The sequence below is a fragment of the Brachyistius frenatus genome, unplaced genomic scaffold (genome assembly GCF_029030835.1).
Source record: "Brachyistius frenatus isolate BFR_SWC_R1_liver_20210118 unplaced genomic scaffold, ASM2903083v1 Contig_16, whole genome shotgun sequence".
In the NCBI taxonomy this organism is placed as follows: domain Eukaryota; kingdom Metazoa; phylum Chordata; class Actinopteri; family Embiotocidae; genus Brachyistius; species Brachyistius frenatus.
Window position 1 is genome coordinate 4,446,727 of NW_027210615.1, and position 27,899 is coordinate 4,474,625.

Sequence of the window (27,899 nt, forward strand, 5' to 3'; positions counted from 1 at the left end):
GCATCTCTCTAATCTATTTTGATTAATATCTTTGCAGAAACGGAAACGTATTGCGGGAGAAGAGGAGTCTGAGGATGAACATAGGCCAGCGTACGAAGGTTGATCAAAAAGTTCAGAGACCGCTGATGTTGTGCGTGAGCGGTAAGTAGCGCCTCGATGTGCATGGAGCAGGGGGAAGATGTTACGTTTGTGAACAAGTATTCCTAGTTTTGTCATGATCATTGGTCTGGGTGCATCTGTGATTTCACAATGGACATTAGCAGAGAGCAGACATCGCATTTTCTGTCAAAATCGATAAATCGACAACGGATACGATTGAAATGTTTCAGAAAGTCTTACGGCAATGAAGCAAGGAGCCAGGCGACATTCACGTTTCAAGAGGAGCAAAACGTCACTGTTCAAAACCGAAGAAGGCGTGTCAGGTCAGGGGAGCAACCAGGTTGGTTTTTCTTAACGTTTGCTGGGTTGTGCACCGTGAATTTATCCGCCGGGGTCAGACTGTCAACACTCAATTCTCCTGTGACGCTCAGAGGCCTCTTAGAGAAAACATTCGTGCAAACCATCTGAGCGATTTGCCTCCTCACAGCGCATTCAAATTGAGTTGAGTTTCTCCCCACCCACCTCTTCACATCGGATTTGACTCGCTGACTTCTTTCTGTTCCCCAAAAAATTGGACAAAAAGTTTGATATGCGCTCTATGCTCAAATTTTGCATTTTTTTAAATGACCCTCATTGACCTTTAAGAGGACTTCATTTTTATTGGTTTCCAAGCAGTTAAGGTTCGACGAGATTTAGACACAAAAGTGTTGGTATGAGTTGGATAAGGATCATATTTTGAATGAAAAAAAAAATACTACAAAGGATTGATGTCTTGTTTAACAGAAAAAAAAGATAAATACCATCTATTGTGAAGTCGTAATTTCTTGACCAATCCATCTACACCAACCTTCTCCCTAACTTTATACTCTCACTCTCTTGACTATCCCTTTACTCCTGACAAACAACAGCCGTTGTTCACCCGGCCACAAGGGATCCTTTTTAGATAAACAAAAACTCTGATCGTTTTGTTCTTCGTTTGTGAACAATAACCAAAGCTGTCTTTATATTTCTGCTTAAAGGCAGCTTCAAAATGTTACTTTATAATGCATTATGCAAAGTAAATCTCAAACACTTTAAAGTTATTATTTGGACATTCAGTAACAGCCTTTAAACTCCGGCGCGGCGTTGTCTGTTTGATTTGTGGCTCAGATACGTTCAGATTTGTCCATCATATACAGAGTATTACTGTTATCTGTGTTTGACACATAAGTAGAGGGAGAGCACGTACAGTAGTGCTATCATTACATGTCTATAGTGCACATCTAAAAAGACCTCTCTAAAACATCACACATCTCAAGTGGCCCAGATGCTGTTCAATACTCCATCGTTCTGAAGAAGAAGCTGGTTTTCAGACTATAATTTGAACCTCAAGTAGCGCAGACATTAACAGCTATTTCTCTGAATTGTAACTCTAGAAATATACGGCTGCCATAAAACAGATAGCAGTATATTTCCCCCTTGAGGCATCGTCTGTTTTTTTTCCCCATCTCATGGGGTTGAATTAATAAGATGCTTTATATGAAACATTAAATCAAACAAGTCTATTTTCAAAGTGATGATTTTGTAAAAATGATCCAACTAGAGAAAGATCATTTTACAGCACAAGGAGGGCCCAGTAAAAAAATTGAGGCAATTTATGTAATGTGTCTGTTTTTTTCCCCCTCTGTCTCCTACATGTCTGTGCTCCCACAGAGCATGAACGGAGAGAGCAAAATGAGTGTCTAGCACATGACCCAACGCTCACTTCTTGTATTATTCAGTGAATATATTGCAGAAGTGATTCGGGAGCAGAAACGCCGGCTGAGCTCTGAGAATGAGAGACAAAAGACCAATCAGGGCCACTTTTCTATAGGGACGCCTACAGCTTTGGAAAAAAGCTTTTATCTGTCCAACAGTCAATGCTTATCACACACTTTCAGTCTTGCAATAACAGGAAACGGAGAATGACATTATGTTTAAAATTGCAATTCGAGTGAGGATAAAAAAAAATAAAAGGACAAGAGAGAGCAGCGAGCTAAACACCCTTCAAAACTTCACATGTTTCTCCATAACTACACGTGAGGCGAAGTATTATTAGAAGTCATAACTTATTAAAGGTCAAAATGGAAGATCTCTCAAGCAGTTTGTCAAAAACGGAATCCGTCGATCACAAGAACGGAACTGAGATACAGCACGAAGTAAACATTCCCTTGGAGACGCAAAGCTGGTAGCAGCATGAATCACTATTACGGTTTCAGAGCAGTGGTTTTAAAGAATGCTTCAGGACAGTGTGATCTACATATGAACTGTGTGGAGCACTGGTAAACAATACGAGCGAAGGATTCTCAGAGACTCTTCATTTAAGGTTTGAGTAAACAAACAGGATAATAGTTCCTGTCAAAGCAGAAAATTCACATTATGCATGTAATCCTTCCACTCCACATTCACAGGCAAGAGCTTAGGAACTACAATATGCATTTCCTTGATCATCGGACGGTGAAGGTCAATGTTACATCTACATGCGGGTTTAAGGAGTTTGATTTCATCGTGGTGAAAGCGCAGCGCTGGAGGAGGCAGTTAGCTGATGCATGCATGTGTTGAAGGCCTCCAGCAAGAAAACGCCAGGAGGGTCAAGCAAATCGACTTGTTCTGAGCAGCACAGTAAGTTAGTGAGTCTTAATCAATTCCAAAGTCTGCTGGTGACAACAGCGAGGCGTCCAATCAATGACATGATATTTCAGGGGAAATAAAGTATGACTTTTTGCACTTGCACCGTTCTGACCAGGAAACATTCGAATTAATCAGAGAATTTGCCATTTGAATTAACTTTTAGAAGTGTTTGCTGCGGCACTGCTTCATTATGTCGGACAGGTCAGAATGATCAATAGCCAATTTCCTCAAAGTGTGATTACACTGTTGATTTGAGAGTTAAAGGCTATACTTAAAATACGAGTCATTACCTTCAGTCAGACAGCAACCCAGCACTTGTTTCAATTGTGCACTTGGGAGAAAAAAGAAATAGAAGCAGGAGCCCGAGGCAAAAACAAGGAAGCAGCAAACTTTTTCATGAAGTTGTACTGAAAACAATAACAGCCGATGTCACTGCACATATAATTGCTCTGACTGGCAAAGCATTTTCCAGGGGAAGAATCTATCAACCTTGTTTAGAAGCGTAAAATATAATGCTGCTGCGTTTCCAGACAAATAAAAAAAAAAAGAAAAGAAGTGTGTCTGTTTCAAACATACTACAGGGTGGAAACTGAGATCTCATGTCTGTAACCTGGAGCGAGAAAAGTAATCATCAAACTTTTGGGGGACACTGAGGAGAGAGGGGCGGGGAAAAAAATGGAAATTATCCAAATGTGACAGAAGGGGAGTTTTTGTACATCAAAGAGAGCTGAAACTGCATTTCCCAGCAGACAATGCCACTTATTAACGGAGAGAACCAAGAGAGGCCTCTTCCTACACATCAAGTAAAAATACAACTCATTTCAGAGACAGCAACTAAGCCAGAGCTGCTGTTGCTATGCTTGTTTGAATTTTCCTTGTATGTCCTAATATAAAACGGGCAGGTTTGTGATAAACTGAGATGAAACAGTTTGCAGGAACATACTATATTTGTGCTCAAAGAAAACGGCGAGACATTCAGCAACTTAGAGTGTTCTGGAGTACAGCAGGAATTAATCCTAAATTAGGGGGATGTGAGCATTGATGGGAGACGAAGTCTGACAGTTATTACCATTACCGCAGTCTGTTGGGCTGTTCAAGTCATTATTTCAGCCAAGACCCTGTGACAGGCATCGGCCCACAGCTCCCGCTACTTATTCTCCACAATGAGGGAGCGAAAGAACATGCACCAAGATCATTAACTTAAGAGCACACATCACATTTTCATCCATTTGCACAAGTGGTCCAAATGAACCCAGCAGGCTACTGTGCTCTATTCAGCTCACCGAGGCCAAATCCGGCGGGGCAAGAATTGTGTTCACTCTCAGAGCGAGTTGTTGATAGCAAAACTTCAAGGGGTCGTTCATGAAAGTAATTTTCACATCTCGAGCCAGATTACTGTGAATGTGCATTTTTTTTTTTATGAGCAGTCAGATGTTCTTCTGAAAAACCCAAAGCGTAAATACAGGCAGAATATGAACATAGCTATGATGGTAAAAACTGCTTTAAATTTCATTCTGGAATGTTTTTGAAAAAGATTTACTGAAATATCCTGTGGTGAAATATTTAAACCCGTATGCAGATATTTCACTTGCTTTTAAGAAAATAACGGTTTAGACACTGAAAAAATACTAATACAAATTAGTGGAAGTGCTGCTGGGTCTTTGTGTGTTCACATGCAGGTGCTCTTTGGATACTTCAGGTGTATTGTGCTTCTTCCATCTCATAAAGAGCTAACTGCATGCGTGGGATATGGTTTCACACCTAAATGTAAAACGCAATTCTCCTTTAAAGCTCACAGTAGGTTTCGTAAAAAATTACATGACTTCATCTTTTTGTTGTGTTGCACTTGTGATTGAGTATTAGGGCCACATTGAGGGAAACAACATTTGAGTGTGACGATTTATTTAAATTTTGCATTTCCACAATATAGTCAAATTGTGAAGTATAAAGTCAAAATGTTGCAAAGCAAAGGAAGTGTGTTTGGACCTCTGTTTGATGATGCCTGCGCCTCAAACGCAGCGCTTGAACTCTACAAACAACTGAATCAATTGTCTTATTGTGTCTTGTGATTCAACATATCTTCTTTGTATTGTCGACGGTGTAACCGCCGATAACCTTGCATCAGTCCATTTGCAGCTATTTCGGTCTGCAAGAATTCGGCCACTTCCTCTAAGTTTGTGTTGTTTGTCCTTCTGAACAGATACAGTTTTTACTCATCGCCAAACTGTCTTTATGTGCTAAAAGAGACATTATGTCCTTTCCTTTACCGATTCTTAAGTAAAATTGCACGTTAATCTACACAAGGCATTTTGTAGAATCACATGCGCAAAGCAAATAGTTTGATTTATTTTCACAAGTTCGACTTTAATCTTGAAATGTAACTTTATCCTGGAAATATAATTTCAACTTTATTCTCGACAAAGAGTAAAATCTTCCTCGCTCCTTATTTTGTTCCCTCATTGTAGCCATGACACTCCGTCATATGCACCAGCGCACTAAAGTTCATCACAATAAAGGTATGCGCGCTACTGCTGATAGTGACGCTAATGAAGACCTGTGTGGGTCGTAACATGTTGTTCATTTTAAATACAGACTGTCATGTAAAAAAAAAAAAAAAAAAAAAATTAAAATGATGTTTTGAAAGAGATTTTCCTTTTACATTTTGGTCTGAGACCATATCCCACACATGCAATGAGCCCTTTACAAGATGAAAGAAACGTTAACGTCACTTAGCTGGTTCACCACTTTGAAACAGTTTGATACAGCTAAATAACAAACTCATAGTAAAAAGGTTCACAAATCCCCTTTATTGAGGATTACCAACTCAGAGTCACTAACATACTCTGACATATCGTTTAGCTTTGAGAAAACTTCCACCAAAGACAAATTTATCTTTACAGACACATCTTATTAAAGTGTGGTGGGGAAAAATAATCAGTAACTTCCTTATTGAGACTGATACGGTCACATTAGACCCCAGTAATATAAAGTACCAAAGATGATTATCAACCCCTCATCAAAGCAGCAAATTCTCCTCACATGGAAGTAAAAATCACCACCAGATAATGATAATAAAATCATATGTAACCAATACTATGAGGCTACTTGCTGAAAGTTAATCAAGTACACAGCAGGTATACCATACAAACCTGTCAACATGATAGCTTATATTTACACTCAAATTAATCTTCTGATGATCTTTTCATTTTCAATATACTGTTATATTTAAAAACACACATCAAAGATTTGTCTACTGGCTTTGGTTGTAGCCTGCTACATGGAACAGTAAAGTAGAAAGCTAAAATAGACTTCCTACAGCTGCTATGGCTTCAAATGGCTCCAAAATGCCACTGACCACTTTATGTAACTGCTGTTTTAAATGAAAATCGTTCTAGTCTGGGCTGAAGCCCCTCCGTCTAAAAAGATGGGCCTCTTTCCGAGGTGGCCATTCACAAGACAACCATTAGATGTGCAAACATCATCACCAATGCCTCTCTGGCTGCCAGGGCGCTGCATCAGTCTGGAGAAGGATGACACTGCTGGCAGGCAGTGACAGGGTAAGACTCACTCTGGGCCCATCGCAGGGGGAGATTGATGCACTTCTCAGTGGGGGGAAAACTGACATTCATTTTAATTAGGCGGGCGAAACATTGTCTCTGCGGCACGTAGCCTCTCTCGCCTCATCCTCAACTTCTTTTCTCGTTGTTAGGAGGGAAGGGGGGCCTCCAGGGAGGACTGACCTCCAGAATAGGCCACAAATCAGCTAAATATATCACTTCTAAATCCAGATGACATTAGTCTGTTTAAGATGTTTGATTAACATTTAATTAACATTTGTATGACATTTCAGATCAGAACCAAACAAATATATGACTGGTTTCTTTGAGGTTGAGGTCCACACCAGCGGGAGGACTCCTTAATCACACGTCATGTAATGTAAGTAGTCGAGGAAAACCAGGACCGAGCTGCAGGGGTTCGTACGTTCAGGGGATAGTCTCATTGTAAAGAAGGCATTTTAATGAGCATGTGATTGGGAAAAGCTTTACTAGAGACGTTTCATTCAGCAAACATCATTAAAGCCTGCAGGGGTTTAACACACACACACACACACACACACACACACACACACACACACACACACACACACACACACACACACACACACACACACACTTAAAACACACAACAATCTATACAGCATGTACCTGTCTGAGAGCCAATTAAAACCCAAACAAGTCTCTGTGGCACAGAGGAGAAGCTGTACATCGACACCTTTAATAAACCCAGCCGCTAGCCATGTCACCGCTTTCTGCTCCACATACGGTTTATCTTCCCTGCCCCTGGCACTGACATCTGAGACAGAGAGAGGAATAAAAAGATGATTAAGAGAGTCAACATGGTTATATAGCTCAACAAACGGAACGCCTGTCAAACACCAAACACATGTCTAAACCACAATTACCAAGCAGTCAGTCAAGAGTTGGTTTATATTGGTTCAAAATACAACTAGAGGAGCAGTTTAGTATATATTTTTTTTTTATCGTTTTCATTTAATTTGTCTGTTTTCTAATATTTTGATGTTCTAATTAGCAGAGTAAAGAACGCAACTTCAACTGTTGTCATAGGCGGTGTTATTAAGAGACCAATTATCTCTGAAATATTTAAAGACATTCACCTTCAACTAAAGAAATCAAGATATTTTTTTTTGTATACTACTAGCAAACATTTTAATATGTTCACAACTCATTTTAAGATATACTATAATAATGATATTTACTACACGTTTCTACACAAGTCCTAAACGTAGGCGAAAAGAAGCCAATTAAACAAATGAGACCAAAATATGGTGTTACTTTCAAGGAAAATGATCAAATTATAGATATCTGTGAGTGTAAAAAGTATGTAAACCTCTAGCATTAGCAGTTAATTGTTGGGCGCCCTGTTTTGTATTTAAAGATTAGGAATCTATCAATGTCTCAGCGTCTTAACATACGTTTGTTGAGGTGTATAATGGCACAAATAAAGGAGATTCCTGAGAAGAAAATTGGTTGTTGACGGTAATATGACTCGATAACACTGAGGCAGGTTGTGTATGAATGAAGGAAATTCAGGACCATTGTTCCCCTCCCCAGGAGTGGTTGACCAACAAAGATCACTGCAACAGCAGCATGATAGTCTGCGAGGTAACAAAGGAACCCAGGGTGACTTCTAAGAAATAAAGGCCTCTCTCACATTGTCCAATGGTATTCATCAGTCCCCCATCAGCAAAACACTGAACAACAACATTGTGCATGGCAGGGATGCAAGCAGAAAGCCACTGCACTCCCAAAAGAACATTACTGCCCATCTGCAGTTCAATAAAGATCATGTAGACAAGCCAGAGGGATATTAGAAATGTTTTTGTGGACAACAAAAACATGGCTTTTTTGTTTAGATGAAAAGTGTTTGAAGAAATTAAAGCACTGCATTGCAGCATAAGAACCTCATCCCATCCGTGAGACATGGTGGTGGTGGTGGTGGTGGTATCATGGTTTGGGCCTGTTTTGCTCCTTCTGGGCTCGGACGACTTGTCATCATTAATGGAAAAATGAATTCTGAATTTTACCGGTGGATTCTAAAGGAAAATGTCAGCACACGTGTCCAAGACCTGAATTTCAAGAGAAAGTGGGTCAAAGTGATCCAGAACCATCATTCTACCAAAGAATGGTTCAAGTAGGAAAATAAGTCAATGTATTGACCTCAATCCAATAGCAATGTTTAGAAAGGACTTAAAGCGAGGAAACCCATCAACATCCCTGAGTTGAAGCTGCTCTGTACAAAATAATGGACTAAAACTCCTTCAAAGCCAATGTGCAGGACTGATTATCAGTTACCAGAAACTTGTATTTACAGTTTTTTGCAGGGTCACACCAGATACTGCCAGCAAATGTTCACATATGTCTGCCCCTCAGATATGTGATGTTGGACCATTTTCTTCAACCAATAAATAATAATGTACAATATTTTGGTCTAATTTGTTTAAATGGCTTATTTTAAACTGCATTTAGGAGTAAAAATTATGTTTAAGCTGATATTTATTCAGAAATATAATTTGATTTTAAAAGATTTACAACACCACTGTAGCAGACAAAACCTGAAGCAAGCTGTAAAAACAGAGCCTACTGCAGTTACCAATAGTCTTGCAGAGGCTGTTTCTGTTGTTTCCACTCTAATTATAGTCTATATCGAGGAATGATGCAGGGCAGAGGTCAAAAAGCAGAGTTAGAGAGAGAGAAAGCTGTGGGAGACTAGAAACCTGATATAAATATAAATATAAGTATGGGTTTGAGTCTTCCAGCCAACACGCGCAAACACGATGTATGACTGTGATCATTTTAAACAATGGAAGAGGCAAAGTGACCTCAGGATAAGTGAATGTTAATATGTGTGGGCCATCAGCATTTCATGACACCGGTGATAATAATGAACAGGCCCAGTTGGACCAGCCATCAGGAGCACCAGGCCAACACTTTAAACGTTAACTGGGGTTAATGTTGAAACTGTTGGCGCATACTTTAACCAATCAACACTGACCACCATATGACATCGTACTTAACCACCCCAACTGATCGCAGATTGGTTCGCCCTTCGGAGTGGCGGCGCAAACATTAATGTGAACAGAGTTTCCAGACTGTAATCAAAGCAAAATTCAGTTTCTTGCCTAAAAACAAGATAGTTGCCGGCAAAAAATGAGATGCCTGCTTTTGCCTACCACTGTCTGACACGGTTACTAAGGGAGCACGGCTTAGTGAGCAGTCAGTTGTGGGAAAAGGTCAAAGAATAAGTAAAAATGGAACAACAGGTTCGTCACATGAACAAACAAAAGGCTGTCAAAGCACTTTGAGACGGGCTGGAATTATTTGAGACGGCTTTAACGATAAACTGACCATAATGTACATTTCTACAGCACTTATTACTCCCAGCTGTGCTTATTTGAGTTTCAACTCTGCTGTTTTGTAATTAGTTCCTTTAACAATCATTCTGTAGACCCACCACTCTGCAGTGGAGGTAAATAAAGACCTGAGCCCCTATTTGACAGTCTACACTGATGTGACCAAAAAATGCTTCATTCATGAAGTTGCATGCATAAACAAATTAGTAACAGTGGAAGTATCATGGTAGAATTTTCCCAAAATAAGAATTGTTGCAGTTACTTGCACAATGATGTAAAGAAGCACTTTTTCAGATTCATGTAGAAGCCTAGACTATGAATAAAAACAAAACTGAAATTAAAAACATTCTGTACTGTTTTAATTTTCCATGTAGGTCCAAAACAGTGGGATCTAAAGCAAAATCAAACCAGTGACTTGATTTTAGATGCTGCATACATTGCAATAAACAAGTCCCTATTGACTAAAACGCTCTCTTGTCCTCATGCAGTTTTTTGCCGTGTCAATGACCTTACTGTTGATATGTGTAGCAGGATGTTCTCCTTTGCCGGCTGTGTTTATTGCAAATGTCTCCATAAGTTCTGGATTCACTGTGCCTATCAGTCTCTATTTGGAAATGATTTTCTGTTGCCTCTCTGACAGCTGACTGATGTTTTTGGTTTGTAGTTTTAAATAAACCCCAGATATAAAATAAGACAACATTCATGAATGCTACCCAACTCTGACTTCTTGCAGATGACCATGTTTTCTTTAGCGTTTGCTCTATATAGCGCATAAGAAATGGGCATGCTGCCAATTGCAGTCCTATGTCTGCATATCCAGATGAGAGCTCGGTAAAGGGCAGAACTGTGAGTGTGTTTAAAAGGTCATGCATTAATGCGTTCACTTCCTCAGATTCTCTGTAATCAACTGTGCCACTCACTAAACCCACTCAGGGTCAAAGGTGAAAATATGAAAATATGATGCGGGTGACACTTCCATTACTGGGTGTGCGCTGGCCCAGTTCCTCAAACACAGAACGCATTTCAGTACATGACGCAAATCAAAACTGGCAACATCCTTTTCTTTTTCCCATAAGTTCGTTGTCGAGCAACAGCCCGGGAGAGCCGCCAATTACTGTTCCGAGGATGTGCTTCGCGTCTGACAGCCTCTCCGAAGCAAAGCAGAGGTTAGTGAGAGGATGAAACCAAGTATCTCCTCTCGACATGCTCCTCCCTTCTCCTCTGTCCATCAATCTATCTGCTTTGCCTCCATCTTTCTGAGGCTGTGACCTACGAGCAGCCGCTCATCCTCTGTGTCAGTGTTTCAGACGGCTGCAGCTGTCACACACCCCCGACAAAGTGTTTCCTGGCAAAGGGGACCCCCCCCCCCCACACACACACACACACACACACCAGCCCCCTCTCCTTTAGTGATGAGCTAGTGCTTGTCAGCAGAAGAAGGCCGAAAACAATAGCTGTACTACATGGCTCAATAGATGAGCGGTGCCAAGGTAACGGTGGTTGAAGAACGGCAGTGATCAGTGAGCAGGGGCGGGGAGGAAATGTCTCAGATGAAGTTACGGCGGCGCTAAATTGGTGCTGACAGAACGCAATTAGGAGAAACGTCGTTGCCTCACGTCAGTTGTCAGTGACCCAAGTATTTTCACAGTGAGTAAATCATGTCCTGTGGAAGGCGCCCACTTACACTTTTGAGTGGGTAACTAAATGCTTGATGTGCCGTGATAGATACCGTTTCTTTACTTCTCAAACAGATGCGAATGCCAAGGAGGCGAGAGAACAGCGATTGAAAAGGTCAAAATATTTAACAGGTGTTATTTTAAAACTATTTGCTCTTATCAATGTCCTTCTGACTTATCTGAAAAAGGGCTTATTCTGCAGTGTTGGCAAACGGGCAAAGTAATCAAACCATGTCTGGTTGGTTAGAGCATCAGGGTACATTTTTGAACTTGATATGGTAAACAAGTTATATGACATAGAGGAGATGGATCCGACTGTAACACCTGTTCCTCTTCGACGATGGCCGCTGGCACTGGATGTGAATGTTCTTGACTTTTTTGTGTTTGTTCACACAGATGTGGAGGAAAGCCTTCCAGGATCAGTGTGTAGGAGTTAGTTGCATCTAGCAGTGAGGTTGAAGATTGCAACAAACTGACCTCTCCTCCCCTCACCCTCCCTTTCCAAGTGTGTCAGAGAATCTACGGTGGCCACAAAACTCATGAATTACTAAAGGCCCTCTTTAGAGCCAGTGTTTGGTTTGTACATGGCACATGGCAGTGGAACATGGAAGAGGACCCGTTTCTTATATAGATATAAAGGGCTCATTCTTGAGTAGTAGAAATACACATTTTTGGTTTCAGCTGATAGTGAAGGAATGTTTCCTGTGACTGCAGAAAGAGACAGTGTGTCTGGTGTGTCAAGGATGAGAATGACGCCTCTCCTTATCTGGAAATGTAAAACATTCCAGTGGACAACACTAACGATTACTAAGGACAAAGGAGCTCAGAGACAGAATGGCAAGACTTCTCTTCTCACTCGTTCATTTAGTATGTCAATAAATCGTTCTGTTTAAGACTCGAGATGGCCCTCTGAGGCATGGAGTCCACCAGCTTCACGATTGCCATTACAGTGATTACACACTAGTGAAAACGTAATTATGAATTCCATGTCCATTTCTGCTGATAGAGCCCTTTAAGATCCTACTCATCGAACGTTTAAATGGTTACAGATGTGCCCTCAATAATACCAAGGCTCTTCCTTTTTACTCACATTGTCCTGGGATAGAGGCAGAAATGTCAGCGAGTGACACCTTAAAATCTGAACAAATACCACAACTATCAGCACGGAAAGATACCACTAAAGGTAATTAAGAAATACACAATGTTTTGTTTTTTTTGTCTTCAGGAAAAATCCAAGTGGTGTGAATGGCAGCACATTTACCTCCCTGTGCCCCTAAATATTGTTGGACTAGATCCGTGGATCAGTCAAACTAAAATGTTCTTCATCATGTCCAATTAATACCGTGTTTCATACCACAGATCAATAAAGTACATAAATGAGCAATCACGGTAATAATATGGTGGGAGACACAGGGAATTAAGGATACCATCGTCTTAATATTTTGTCGCCTCATAATTACCGAGCATAGCAGTGAGCGGAGCAACTAATTGCAACTCTCAAGCATACTTTCATCCTGCCTTTCTTCTGCTCCACAGCTTCTCAGAGCTTCTTTCTCAGTGGGCAGCAGAGTGATGTGGAAGAGAGTGCTGGAGTGGACGTGGAAGGGCAGAGTTTCCCTGTGAGCAGCCCATCAAGGCACGAGCACTGACAAGTATACCGGGCAATACAATGGAGCCCTTGATGAGAAAGGGATAAGAGGCAGAGAATGAAATAGCACAACAGCAAACAGGAAAGCAAGAGCGAGAAGAGGAGAGATGTCACGAAGTGGACACGGTGTATTTGACTGCAAGAAAAAGTTGATTATTTGAAGTTTGTCGACCCCAGACACCCTCTGAGAACAGCCTATCAGACAAATTCCCAGTTCCTCTCCTCTCCCCAACCTCCTCCCCTTCATTTAAATTGTTATCTCCATCCTTCCGACTGCTGCTGAGGAGCATGAAAAAACTCTGCTCAAAGCCTCAGAGAGAGAGAGAGAGAGAGAGAGAGAGAGAGAGAGAGAGAGAGGATGTGACACAGGGAGACAAGACAGAAAGAGCAACCCAATCATAAGTAAAATCAAAAAATACCAAAGAAGACAAATGACGACACCAAGTGAGTTTCTTTCTTCATAACCAAAGGCAATGAGGGCATTGCAATTTTGTAAAAAAGAGGACATCCTTGTTCTTTGTCTTATAGTGAGAAGCAGGCTCGCTTTCAACACAGCAAGGGTGAGACATGTAGGCAGTCTCAGAGCACCGGGTGATTGCCTCTGTATTGCAGCGGTAATGTTTTGAGAGAAAAGGGAATTCAACAAAATTGTTTGACTTTTTTCACCCACCTTAGCCCCCTCAGAATACATCAAAGGACATAATTCTATTTAATCAGAGGAAAGAACAACAGAAAGGCAGCCGGCGTGTCCTGTAACAAGAACACAGCCCTATAGCACAGGCGGCTCCTTCAAGTTGCATTACACAGCACCATCTAGTGTCAGTGCACGCAGTCGAACGCACAGCAACATGGGAAATGACAGAGAACAGGTTTAGTACTCCATTGTAGGGGGTTCAATGACAGTATAAAGATGTAACTCATGGATGAATCCACGCACACAATAAGACAGAAGACTTCAGACATTTATCCCCCGACAGCACAACATGCATCTGCATTGATGCGATTGAATCCTCCAAAGTTATTCTGCAAAACAATCTACTTCATTAAATGTTGTTGTTTTATACATTATTCTATGCCATTCTTTTATCTTACAATTATATTGTATATTCTACATGTTATTTTATCTTTTTACCTCTTTTTCACATGTTGTACATGTATTTATACGTGTATTACATTTTTCTTATTGTGCCTTTGTTTGCCTGCACTTCAACTGCTTTTACTGCTTGAACTTAACTCCATGTACACTAAAGTGTCAGAGCTTCAGTCTTACATGCTATTTACTTGTTTTAGTAATTCACTTTGAACTTGCACTTCAATGCCTTTCAGTACTTCAATTTCAGGTACGATTTAAGTAATCTTTAAGACACCGAAACAATTTCACCAATTTGGTCATTTTCAGCTGGCTCACTTTGGGAATTTTATCTAAATAAACTTGTATTAATGCAGCTGTGGTGTTATCTTAAGTTTCATGATTCCACATGAAATCCAAACACGTATAACAAGATGCAACGGTACTGATGAAGCCATCACTAGCCGTATTTTAAGTACGAACATGTTTTGTTTTTGACTGAATGGCATCGGATACGAGCCTTTGTTAAATGGCTGACAAGAGGCTGCTTGCAAATCAGGCGGAACCAAAGACCTATAGGGATGTGAGGTAGGAGGAGTTTTGCTGCGTTCAAATGGAAAGCGCGAGGTTGTGGTTACAACATAGGAAGTTGTGCTCACCGTATCCTTGTCGTTCAAGTGGTTAAGTCATGAGAACATTGCTGCTAGGAAACGGAAACATGGATGGTGTGTAGAAGCTACAGAGGCTAACAATTTAGCAAACTAGCAGGTGAGTGATAGAATGAGGGAAATGCAAAAACATAATGACAGAGGGAGAAGAGGCTGTTGAAATATCAACATTTTCCTAATATGCTTTATAAGAGTTAGAAAGCAAAACTCTACATGACTAAAATTACAATATATTAGCTTAGCATTCAACAAAAAACTCTGTTGAGGCAGGAAACACGTCACAACTGGTGAAGTCGAGGCTTATCAAAGCTTTTGAGTTCCGACGTCGTAAATACCGCAAGAGGGGGCCGTTCATATGGATTATTCTCGTGTACACAATAAACACAACTGCATTTGAATGCAGCATTTGTATCTTGAGTCACCGATAATACCTTGGCGAACGGATAGCGTGGGAACGGGGAGGATAAGGGAAACCCCAGACGTGTGTTAGTGACAGCATGTGCTGTGATTGACTGCAAGAGGATTCCACCCACTCTGCACCTGCCATTCGCTTAGTCAAGCCTCAAGTTGCACTCTGGGCTGGCAGCTGCCGAAAAACTTCTGTTAGCTAAACAAACAACAAGTTTCAAGTGTTTGTCTTAAGGAGACGTGAAGTTGATTGTAAAAACTGCAGATTCCAGAGTTCTGAAATGACTAACTGGTGTTTAATGGTATTTATTTACTCTGCCTGTTACAAGTAATAAACCAATGTACTGCTGCTGTTTGGTATTAAATGTATCGATACCATCCAAGTAAAAGAAAAGAGATGTGTTTTACTAGGTTTTTTTTCCATGTAGTAACATCTCTATTAACATTTTACTATAAAATGTATTTATAGCCATTGACTGGCAAAGTATAATGAATGGTCCATGATTGAATGGTGATTTTCCAGTTCGGTGGACTTGCTATTGAGGTGCTGTTCACCGAGATCAAAAGCCAAGGTGTCCGGTGTATTTTTAAGACTGCACTAAGTAAAGTAGGAGTCATGATTTAAAAAAAAAAAATCCACTTAAAAGCATTGATTTTTACAGGTTTAAGCAACACTAGAGTTCTACAAGGGCTTGAAAAGTCTTTGAAGAGGTTGTGGTGGCCATCAGACGTGAGCCTTCGAGTTTGTTTTTTTCCCAAGTGGTGTCAAGCAGTGTGAAGTCTTGTTGACAGTGTACAGCTGCCTGCCCTGAAGGCACACCTTAGCTCAATACAGCTACAACACATCAAAAGCCTCACATCTCTGACAGCTGCGACACAGTGCGGGAACACGCATACTGTCCCATCGCACGCTTCTTGGTCGCAGAGGATACAGAGCATGAAGTTGTAGCAGTCAGGCGATAACACCAGATCCTTTTGCGAGATGCGGCGGGTGGCTGGGTGAGATTTTCTTCAAGAGGCGGCTCGTATCAAATCCTTATCAGTCAACACCCGAGACAGATCACCTCCTGGATTAACACTCCCAAATAGCATATGCACCAATCAGCACACAAACACAAACTCCACTCCCACTCAGACAGAAATTACTCTCTACCTGCTAAATATCTCTCACCTCATCAAACATTCAAACATGCATGCCAGCGAAGGTGAAGGTGGTGAAGTAGACTGGTTTTTTTTTTTTTTTTGTCACCCTCCATTGCTATTCTGGGATGATGAGAATGACAGTTTGATAGTTCTATCAGGTTTATTAGAATTTCTCAACTTGGGTGAACTTGTTTATGTTCCATTGGGAGCGTGAATGTTCTCAATAAACTGCAAAGCAATATGTCGAGTAGATTTTGAAATATCTTGTTTCCATAGGTGATATTTTAGACAAGTAGATCATAAATATGTTCAAAACCAATGGTGGCACAGGTAGGAAAGACCAGGGTGCATCAGAAACATGTTCTGGGAACCAAAAACCTCTCCACCAATAAGTTTGAGGGAGAGACCAACCACCAAGGCCAGTGCTTCAAAACAAGTGCCATGTAGGCAGTCTGGAAATCGTGAATTATCCAAAGCCAACAAGCCCACAGTCACGCCTGCTGTCCACAGAGATTGGCCATGTGTGCAATGATGTGATGCTAAAATGCTGGTCAGAGTCGAACAGCAGCAGAAACTTGAATCAAGCTCTTTGCTCAAGAACTGTAAATGCAATGTTTTACTGTCTGAGGCCGGTTTATTACTATCTTGAGCCAACTTAATGTGCTACCTCAGTTTTCCTTTTTCACTATGACAACCACTTTTTTTTTTGCCAGTATCATAAGCAGCCACTTTGCCCTACTTGAGATTTGCAGTGTGGTAAATAAGACGCTGTACGACACTGTTCATTTTGAGTATGCACTATATCCTTTACCTTTGGACTAACAACTGTTATAAAGGCCTTGTTCAGAGTGCCATCACAAAATCAGTATTTTGTCCAAATTGTATCCAGATTGACTTTTGGAAGTTTGGGCAGAACCTCATAAAATGTGATTTTTGCCAATCGGACCTAAACAACATTTGGAGGTCATTGAAATGCGATTTCAATCAGATTCCTACAGATGCATCTCAATCTGGACGCTCTGGGGGCTCAGATCGGATGTCTTGCGTCACTCGAAGTGCAACACAATGACAACATTGTTTTCAGAGCGACAGAGTGAACAGAATCAGGAATCACAGCGCTAGCGCAGTTCTATCAGAGTGTCGATTTTGGCGCTATTGTGGACAACGAGAACAACAGTCCACGGAGAGACAGCAAAATAAATTGTATGCTGCCATTTTGCTTCTGTGTTGGAAATCAGCATCATCAGCATAGCTATGTCTACATCGTTACCACAGCAACCAACACAGATAGGATGGTGATGTCTAGACACACCAAATCCGATCCGTTCACTTGCAAATAACAGTGTGGACAGTTTGTCCCAAAGATCTGATTTGAGAAACAAATCTGATTTGACTGCAGTCTGAAAAAAGCAAAAGGAGCTCAATACAGCATGAGCATACAGACATATAATTTAGCCATTTCAGCAGGACAGCTGTGGTCGGTCAAACTTTGGTGGTTCCCTGACATTTAATCAAGTGCTAACAGCAGGTTGTGGTTTTCAGTGAAATGTTTCAACGGGCCTCCATACTTTTTGGTACAGGAATCAGTGTCCTCTTCAGGAAAACACTGTAATGACTTTGCAGATCCTCAGCTCACCTGCCACCATCAGGTCAAAATTTAAATTTGTCCAATGCTTTGCGACAAAATAGGTGCATAAATAATGTAACTTCTGTCAACCTCAACTGCTCACAGAGTTGATTGCTCAGCTGTAGAGCTGTCTTGTCACAAAACATAATAATAACATATTTTAAACACTTCTGAGCAAGATGAAATATGTTTCATGCATTGGAATGAACGATTCTGTAGAAACAGTTTCTTTTCCCCCTAAACCAATCCATCATGTGTCAATAAGTCCATGGAATAATCATATGGTAAAAAAAAAAAAAAAAAAAAGTGGGGGTGGGAGGGTGGACTGTCCATGTACAATGGATGATTGCCTCTAAAGTGGCTGCAGAGGTAAGAATGGGTGAATTAATACATAAATGCAAATGTACCATGTCATTGTAATGACTGAGTGGCTGGTTGTTTTGCTGCTGCTTTTAATTGGTGATCTGGTGACCCCTGCTTGTACAAGGACACAATACGCAGTAACACGGTAAGAGCCCAGCCTTGGCATGCATTAAGTGTTGAAGGCTCACCCACGCACATAATTACCACAGTCTTTCTGTGGTTGTTTCTGCCATGAGCGGTTGTTCGGTGGTATGGTTTCAATTTGGAATTTACTTCCCTGCGGACATGTTGACTGTGTGGGTCTGTAAAAGTGCCCGCAAAAGGTCCACATAATTCACACGAACAGAGGTAAGACGTGACCGGACTTCAGATTACAATTCAGTTAAATGAGAATATTTTATGGAATTACATGTAGAAAGCTGAATTTTGTTTTGATTTAAAATGTGTTTTGTTTTGTTCAATTAAAACATCACAGTAGAAACTGTGCAACACTTAAACTATATTCAAATTAAAAGATCATTGGCTTTATTGAAAATATTGTTGATGGACAAAAATATTCCTTAAACTTCTTCATCTTACCAATAATGAACATTTTAGCACTGTACCAGCATGACTGACCATTCATCTATTTTTGATTGAATATTTGCCCATTACACTGACAAATCAATATAATGGTTTGGTGAAATGACCTGCGGCCTGAGACATAGATTACATACAGCTCACTGTCAACTTTTGCAGACAGCTGCAAAGTAAAGAGAAATTATGTCTGAATTCTAGTAATTCTATGTACATAGACACCGACTGAAAGAAGATGTCTGAAACAAAGAGACTTCAAGAAATCATCTCATAAGACCCGAGAGTTAAAACTCAATTATTTGTGAGAACTGACTGAGTCTGCAACACTGACTATCAAAAACTGTTATGACATGAGAATTAGAGTTAAGTATCTGCTCAAATGTTTCCTAATTCAAATAATAGCTTTGCTAAGACTATTTTATTTTGGCTTTATGCCCTATTGTGTTGACACAGCATTAAACATAACCCACCAGACAAGTTTGGCATATTTTGTGTGATATACGCAAAATGGATTTTGCAGAAAAGCATTATTCTGTTCCTCAATGTAAAGTATTTTTACTTTATTACTGTGGGTTTCATGTACGTGTTAGCTCATGGGGGCTCATGGGGGATAATATTTAAAATATTAAATAGTATCACCCACACAAAGAATAAAGCAAAATTATCCAAAACCTTACATGTCTGCATCAGAACGATTTTTAACAGCTCTGGAAAATCATCTCTATGCGAGCTACATTTCAGCAAAGCAGTATCTTGTTCTAAGGAAAGAAGTGAATCGTGCCCACACACTGTCGAGTCAAGAAAGTCACCCATCACCGAGGCAACATTTTTAAGCCTGGAGTCTGAACTTACTGGCCACTGCTCCTTTGTTACTTACTGGAGCCAGAAAAGTGGCGGGGTTAGACTGGCAGCAGCCAGCACCACAGCTCAGGGTGACTCCAGAATTAAAGCAGGACTTTTTGAGCTCTACTACTGCTATGGAAATATTTTTCAGGGTAGCCATTATGTGTATTTAGTACACATGCATGTGCACACTCGTGCTGATTATGTGAAACCTAACATGTGGTTTCACACATTAACACTAATCAACAGGTCACAGTAAAACACCAAGATGTACTGCAATGTGCCATCAATAGCAGGGAAGTGGACAAATGGCACGCAATGCAGGATGTAAAAAAAAATGAAACTTAGTTATGCAAATGTTTTATGTGGAAGGAAGCTCAAACATTCACACAATCTGTTTTGGAAATTAAAAATAACATCTATAAAGAAAACGTCATATGTAGTTTAAGGAATCGTGTTTCAAGATAAATCTCTTATTTATAGGCTTAGTGAAAAACGTGTAAAGCAAGGTGACATAGCTGCCTTAATGAAAGACCAAAACTTAAAGCACAGAGGGACCTCCACATCAGATCAAATCTGAGTTCCTCTGGTTCCTTACGTCAGTCTCACACTACCATCCTTCCATACATACTTCTTTCAGTTCCTTTACAAAGGCCTACGAGGCTCTCAGTAATTTCCTCTGGGAGACAACGGCAAGCGATGAATGGAGAGATACTCAAAGGTCAAGAACGAGGTGGTGAGAAAACAAAGGTAGAATGAGAAGAGGACACTGGGATTTTGTGTACATGTATTACTGAGGTGACCTGCATGAGCGTTGGAGGTCCAAAGTGAAGAATTTTAAACAAAGAGGTTATTCTGAATGGTCCTCAGTTCAGCAGGAGGTACCTGTAAGTAACAGGCTGAGATTTCGGTTTAGGATTAACAAGATCTAATATATGTGTTTGTGCACCCATCTTACCGTAGTCTCTCGGCCTATTGCTGCAGAGAAGACATACTCAAGCTGAAAGACGATTGCCAAAGCCTGATGATTGGTCAACCTGAGCTCCAGGCTGCTGCGAAGGCCGAGTGTCTGAGGGCGGGATGGTGTCGCAGAGCTGCGGAGAGAGCAAAGAGACACACACACACACACACACACACACACACACACACACACACACACACACACACACACACACACACACACACACACACACACACACACACACACACACACACACACACAGTGAAGGATGTGAGCTGTTACCGAAGGAAATGACAAAACCTCACTCAAATGAACACGGCCCTCTTATTTCTGTTGTTATAGTTATATTTCCCATTAGAAAGAGTAGAAATCAATGTGTTGCAGGATGTACACTCGCTTGCTAAATGCTCCCTGGCAAGCGGTGGCCTCCTGTGTGAGGAATGTAACAGCACTCTTGGTATTCGTCATTCACAGTTTGTATACACCATAGGCGGGAGCATATTGTGGCGCGCCAGCATGTCACAAGGTGGGGCCAGGCGCCTGTTCTTTTTTCCGCGTCGTGGACTTTCTGGGGTTCGTATTTTTCTCTCTTTCTCTGCTGTCTGAAACCGTCAGACAGAACACAGGCGAGACAGACTGGCAGCTCTCACTGGCATCAACCGAAAAACAGTCAAACATCATAATTACTGCCTACAATGTGGTGTTATCGTACTAAACCGCATTTACAACAAGCACTTCCCTCTGCAAAGAGCAGAGCGGAGCGCAACACATTCAATATTAGGATGATTACTGTTATTCAGATAATACAGTAATTGAGGACAGACTGTTGGTTAGCGTTTTAATGTGCTGATTGTGCATTTGCATGTTTGTGCACACCTTCTCGAACAAATGCGACACCCACATAATCACCATATCAGCTAGTGTCTGATTTGAAGTAGCAAACACAATGCATTTTGATTTAGGTACGCAGTGAGGAAGAGGCTCACCTCGGACTAACTGTGCGACGTCGGTCGAGCTTTAAAGCATCATTTCGGGCACGTTTGCTTTTATTTGCTTTGATTGGATTTGATTTATTGGATCCTTTCCTCAGAAGTCCTTTGTATAATTGTTTCATCTAAATGGACAAAACATCCCACCTGATCATCCTGATGGCCACAGCTCCAATAAAAGTGCTCACACTGACAAAAAAAAGTGTGAAATATTGTCATTCAGTGTATGCGGCGGCTTCTGTTGTCCACCGACAGCGTGGGCGCACACAAAACCAATTAGGCATTTTTTTGCAGACAGCGCTGTCAGCACAAACACATTTCTTCACATCGTCTCGCAGTGGATATCATTAAGAGGAGACAAACTTGGAGCGCAGAAAAGTATCCAAATTATGACTTTATCTTATCAAATTTGGAAATATCTCTGTGTCAACTATAACATCCTCTACCTCATTATTTTTGTTACTGCAACCAGAATACCCCCAAACTATTTTTCATTTATCACAATATCATCGTGAAGCTGCATGAAAAAAAATAACACGATCCATTCTGAAAAGATTCCTTGTGATATTTTGTATTGTGGTTTAGCAGGCAAAATATCTGTGGAGAGGAAGGTGTTGGTTTAACCACCAGGAACAAAATGACAAAGTGACAGGAATGACACCGGTGCACAATGTCGCAGAAATGGACTCAAAATATATCATGTATTTTAACTGGAAAGCAGTTCCACTTCACGGCCCACTGATGCACCCACACAACTCATTAATTGAAAGTGCTCCGTTTTGTTTACTTGAACTGGTCAGAGGTTTGCTCAGCCGCAGCATTCGTCTTAGGAAACACTTCCAGTAAGTTCACGGGTTGCAAAGGAGGAACTGGTGACAGCTGGTGTACGCAGAGCAAAGTGAGCTGAAAAACACAAAGTATCTGAGGGGATATGACCAACAAAATACAGTTCTGAATCTGAGCACCTGAATCTGCAAACACTTGTGTGTGTACACTGCAATTTCCATTCATGGAATTAGAATTTATCTTCTTACTTAACATCACTTGGGATTCATATCCTGGTTGTGGCACCTCTACAGCTTCATGATGTAAGACAGACGCTGATGACCTTACATCAGCATATCCGCTCTGACAAGGTGAGCATGGAGTCTCATGGTGCCTCAATAAAACCCAGGGCCAAAGGCAGCCGGAGCCATATCTCCTTGATTGGTTATAGAGGACTAGCACGCTTTGGAATGTGCTTCAGGGTTGTTTTATGAGGGAGGAAGCCGGTGTGCTATGGCACGGCCTGTAAATTATGATGCTGGGGTTCTGTGAGGACTCGGGAGGGCTTTATCAGGAATGCAACAAAGTCACGTACAAAATACAAGCACTGTGTGTTTGTTCCTACAAAATACAATTACAAATCTAAGAGGTTATGTTAGGCTATTCAGCTATCTGCTACTTAGCAGGTTTCAGTTCAATTGGATGCTGTACTGTCAACGTGTAGCTTTTTTTGTTTTTTTTATGTATGTATGCATGTACTTCTATTCAGGCGGCTTGCACATAATTCTCGGCCCTGTACATCAGCAGTCTCTGTGGGGCCCTCTGTGTCCATGTCTTGAACACATCTTCTGAATGTTTTTGACACAAATCTTGGCCAACATCTGCACGCAAGAATTCATCTTTAATGACCCTCAGGCGACCGGGAAATGCCCTGATGCTCCTGTGTAGGTCCGTGTGTCGCGCTCACCTTTCTGTTGTCAGCGGTTGTTTTTCCTCATTTTTCCTCTTTTGTTTTGTTGGTACCTCAGCGAACCTTTGCCTGCTCCAGCGTTAGCCATCGCTCGGGGCTTGATTAGCTGTATTTACAGTGGAATTTATTGCCGTTTTGTTTCATATATTGTGAGCATGTTAACTGATTTATTCAGGCGATTTCTATTCAGCCATAACACTAAATATTTAGAAATAAAAACCTGCCAACAAAAGCAAACTTTTTATTCCAGGCTTTTCAAGTGTTCCCCCCACCCCCCGACTACATAGGGCCCCAACCTATGTCGTCAGTCCGGCTTTCCCCCCAGTACTCTACCCCTGCTTATACCTTATTGGGTATTGGGCAAACATGACCAAACCATATATTAATGTTACCTTAGTTTGCATGTGTTTTACACAGTTAAAATTGTAACTGAATCCAGCAATCAAACAACCAGCTATGTGTTGCAGCAACGATGCAAAACTGGAGCGTGTTTGATTTCCTGTCATATGACAACAGAGAGAAGAGAACTACTTTACCATTACCTCAATATTAGAAAATGTCACTTGTATGTGAAATGTGAACTTCTCTTAAACCCCGACATTTAATAAAGAAGGCAGAATGTGAAATACACCAAGTATACTGCTGATGTCAGAATGTAGGAAACACAGACAGACTGCTTGTTACACTTTTTTTTCCAGACATCTCCAGACTAATATTATACACAAATGAAATGTATACCGAGCCAGCTTTTTTTTTTTTTAAAAAGACATATTTTTTTGCCTAACAAGATGAACTTTCAATCACTTGCCGGAGGACCAGCATCTGGAGAGGATCGTGAAACACCATAAAAATAAGCATTCCTGACAATATCTGTGGATTTTGTCTGACAGCAGAATTATGCTCCCCATCCCCGGCAGCCTGCAGCTCCGCTGCAGACATATACATGTGTTCTCTCTGCTCACCTGTCCTTGACCAGCGTGCTCTGTTTGGAGCTGCTGTCTTCTTGTCCTCTGACCCCTGAGGCCCGGGGCTCCAGCACCACCACTTGGGGGTTGTCGAGGAAACACCAGCCGTTGTGGACACCGACGTGGAGCCTCCTTTCCTGGATGACAACTGTCCTGAGTGTACCTTCTGGTCCTGGCTGCTTCTGAGAATCAGAAAGAGGGATTACCACACACACAGATAATAAACCACCAGCTAAAGTTGAGTACTTTCCAGCCCGGCCGCTTAGTTCCAGTGAAGAAAAACCTCAAAGCTATGGGACATGTCCTCAGTTTACATTAGTGTGTTTCCAAACTACTTTACAGTCACAGGCCGGGGAGTGCTCTTGTCTGTTTTAACATGATAATGCTCCTGCGCTCAATGCCAGGTCCATAAACGGCTTTCCCAATTTGGTGAGAAAGAACTCGACTGGCCTGTTTGGAGACCTGACCTCAACCTCATCCAACTCATCTAGGATGAACTGGAACACAAACTGTTAACTGTGGCCAACTTCACTGATGCTCCCGTGACTGAATGAGAGCAAATCCCTGCAAACAGGTTCCAAAATCTGCTGCTAAGTCTTCCCAGAGGAGGGGAGGCAGTTACAACAGCAGAATAATGCCAATGATTTTGGCATGACATGTTCAACAATCACAGATGCCTGTAAAGGGATTATGCTTTTTATCCCTTTTATTGTTAATCTGTCTGATAACTGAAAACATATTTAATGAAGAAATACCATTTTCGAGTCAAAAAAAAAAAAAAAAAAAGAAACATATAATGTTAGGAACACAAAAAGCAATAGTAGCAGCTCCATGATCTCTTCCGAGGCAATTCCAAGGAATCAGAGTGATAGTTTGTCTCAATTATCTGTTCACACTCTCCTCAGGTCATTCTGCACCCTTATGGACATACTCTCGGTGGTCAAGCACTCTTATTGCACCACTCTTGCACTTCTTGGCACACTGTTAAAAAGAGGCTTAGCATTATATCAAGGGAGAACTTGTTCAGGCACTTTTCTGTCTGAACGGGGGAAGTAAATGCAGGGAAGACTTTGATAATTTGGCAATTACGTTGGTAAAAATACTAATATATGTATAAGTTCTAGTTTCAGCATCAGACTGGTAAAACCCAAGTAGGAAATAGTATACAGTTGTTAATTTATTCATTCTGATGGAATACAAATTTAAAACAAATCTAATGTGTGAAAACTGTCATGTATTGAAAGATGCAATCGAATGTTTTGCCAACTAAACAACTTTTTGGCCAATGTTCATGTACGACTCTTGTGTTTGAAAAGCGTGTTTGTTAGAACTGCACTAATGTACAATTTGTGCACCACACGGCTCTAGCGATGGCGGCCAGTCCACGTTTTAACAATGCTGATGTTTGAATCATTATGTTTTATGAAGAGTCTTAATCAGGGAAAAACTGTCATTTGCAAAGTACTTTGATTCATGATTAAACACAAATAAAACTAATGATATTCCAATTAGCCACAGCTGCACTTTGAGTTTAGTGCTAATTAGCAGAGGTTTAATGCTTAACTAAGATGATGAATATGGTAAACATTATGTGCTCAACATGTTAGCAGTGTCATGCTGAACATGCTGCATCCAGCAGAGGTGCTGACATGCCTCAATATTTAGTAAAAATATGTGTAATGTGAGCGTTACTCTCAACTCAACAGAGCATTTTAGCATCTTTAAGCTCATTATTTTGGTTTCACAGCCTGCAAAACAGAGTAAACAGGAGAGTAATTGTTGGTGTAACAATCAGCCTCAGGTGGCCAGGAAGATGTGTCCAAATGCATAATGTTGCTCTGTGTCTGATGGGGTGCAAATGGGAACCTTTTTCCAGCAAATTCACCACAAAAACGTAAACAGAAACGTATAACTGGCAACAAAACAAATCAATGCTTTATGAGGTGACAAACATTTATTTTATTTTATTTTTTTAAAACAAAGGTTGTACTAAAAAAAAAAAAAAAAATATTGCATTGGTTTTGGTAATGAAAACTCGGGTATTAAATATTTTTTTAAGCAATAGGAAGCTTTATATTGTACCCTTCAGTGAACTGCTGAGAACTGTCAACATGGCAAAGTTGCTAAAATGAGTCTGACTGGCACAAAAAATGAGCAATCAGACAGCTTGTAAACAAATCCCCAGGTTAGCCAAACTTACTTGGAAGAGAAAATGCAGGTGAAACGTGAAACAATTACCCCAACTGTCCTTCATACACACTGTAGTTGTGTCCACAACTTTTGGTGTTGGATGTTGGATGAGGCAACTTTTTGGGTTTCACTTTCTTTTTCACTCACTATTAAAATGGTTAAGATCATCTGGGTGAGGAACAAAAGATAATGTAGGAGACGATTAACAAAAAAACAAGTCAATGTGTCGACAGGTGCCGGTAGAGACCGTACTAACACCTCGTATCCGCTGCTGCTTATGCACAGCTGACTGACAAGTGTTCAGCAACTGACTATAAACTCTCTAACCCCAAAAATGCAAAGCCCACTCCTTCCAATTTGTCTCATTTCGATCTTTTCCCTCTCTCCTACTCCCACTCTCGCTTTCTTTTCCTCTCTTTTCGTTGTCATTCTCTCTTTCTGTCCCACGTTCGCTGTTTCAAACCTTCTCCATATCCACCCACAACCTTCTCAATCAAATTAGCATTTGAATTTCACTTTGGTTTTCTTTTTTAAAACAGCGACAGCAGCGGGAGCAGGAGTAGCAGCCTGCCTGGATACTGTACAGCCCACATACATCACTGCTGCTCTCCTCGTGTTACATCTCTGCACCGACTGACTCCATCTCTCTCTGTCTGCCTGCCTGTTTACTAACCTTCTCTTTTTATCGTCACTGATTCTCTCTTACAAGCAACAGCCGATATGTGCTCAGCAGTCTACCATATTTTTCTTTTGGTGATGGGAAGGGAAGATTAGGGTTCTTCTCCTAACCTCAACGGATTCCTTCCTTTCTATCTTTCCTCTTAGAGAATATCTCCAGTAAAACCTATCCTCTCATTTCAAGTGCTCGATTTTGTGGCAAGAAAGGTCCATGTTGGTAATACATTTATCTCTTACTTGCAACTCAGTAGCCACAGGTAAAAAAAAAAAAATCCAAGGTGATATGTTAAAGTTCTCATTATGAATAGCAGGCCTGGTCCACAGGGCCTCTTTGGTTTGTTTTGTAGACGCGTACTTTATTTCTCTATAAGAAGATGTGATGACTCACTGATGCAACGTTCTATGTATAATGTGTTTTCTATCGTGTCAATCCTCTGTTGGCTGTGAGAGTGTTACAAAACTGTCTTCCAGCTAGATCACATATAGGCTAAGTCTCTAATCAATTAACTTGTGCCGTCTGAGTGCCAAAACTGAGATGCACCCGAGCGGAGAAGTCTACATCACACAGGACTCGACTGCATGTGCCATGTGTGCACGGTAATAATCTCAATAATTACCAGAGAAAATTAGGTGAAAGCAAACACTCATTAAATCCCTGTGTGCGAGGGGAGGCGTTGCAGG

At 40.9% G+C, this 27,899-nt stretch overlaps 1 protein-coding gene across 6 annotated transcripts in view; it reads right to left on the minus strand.

Annotated features, from left to right (window-relative positions):
- Positions 1 to 27,899, minus strand: part of nphp4 (nephronophthisis 4) — a 182,060-nt gene that overhangs the window by 93,378 nt on the left and 60,783 nt on the right. For 4 of the 6 annotated variants that reach the window (XM_069694068.1, XM_069694065.1, XM_069694070.1 and 1 more), the window contains 2 exons: positions 24,348 to 24,532; positions 20,659 to 20,794 (listed from right to left, as the gene is read on the minus strand). In XM_069694068.1, the coding sequence (XP_069550169.1) occupies positions 20,659 to 20,794; positions 24,348 to 24,532 (321 nt within the window). The remainder of the gene's footprint in view (positions 1 to 20,658; positions 20,795 to 24,347; positions 24,533 to 27,899) is intronic. The other 2 variants (XM_069694067.1, XM_069694066.1) reach the window with 2 other exon arrangements.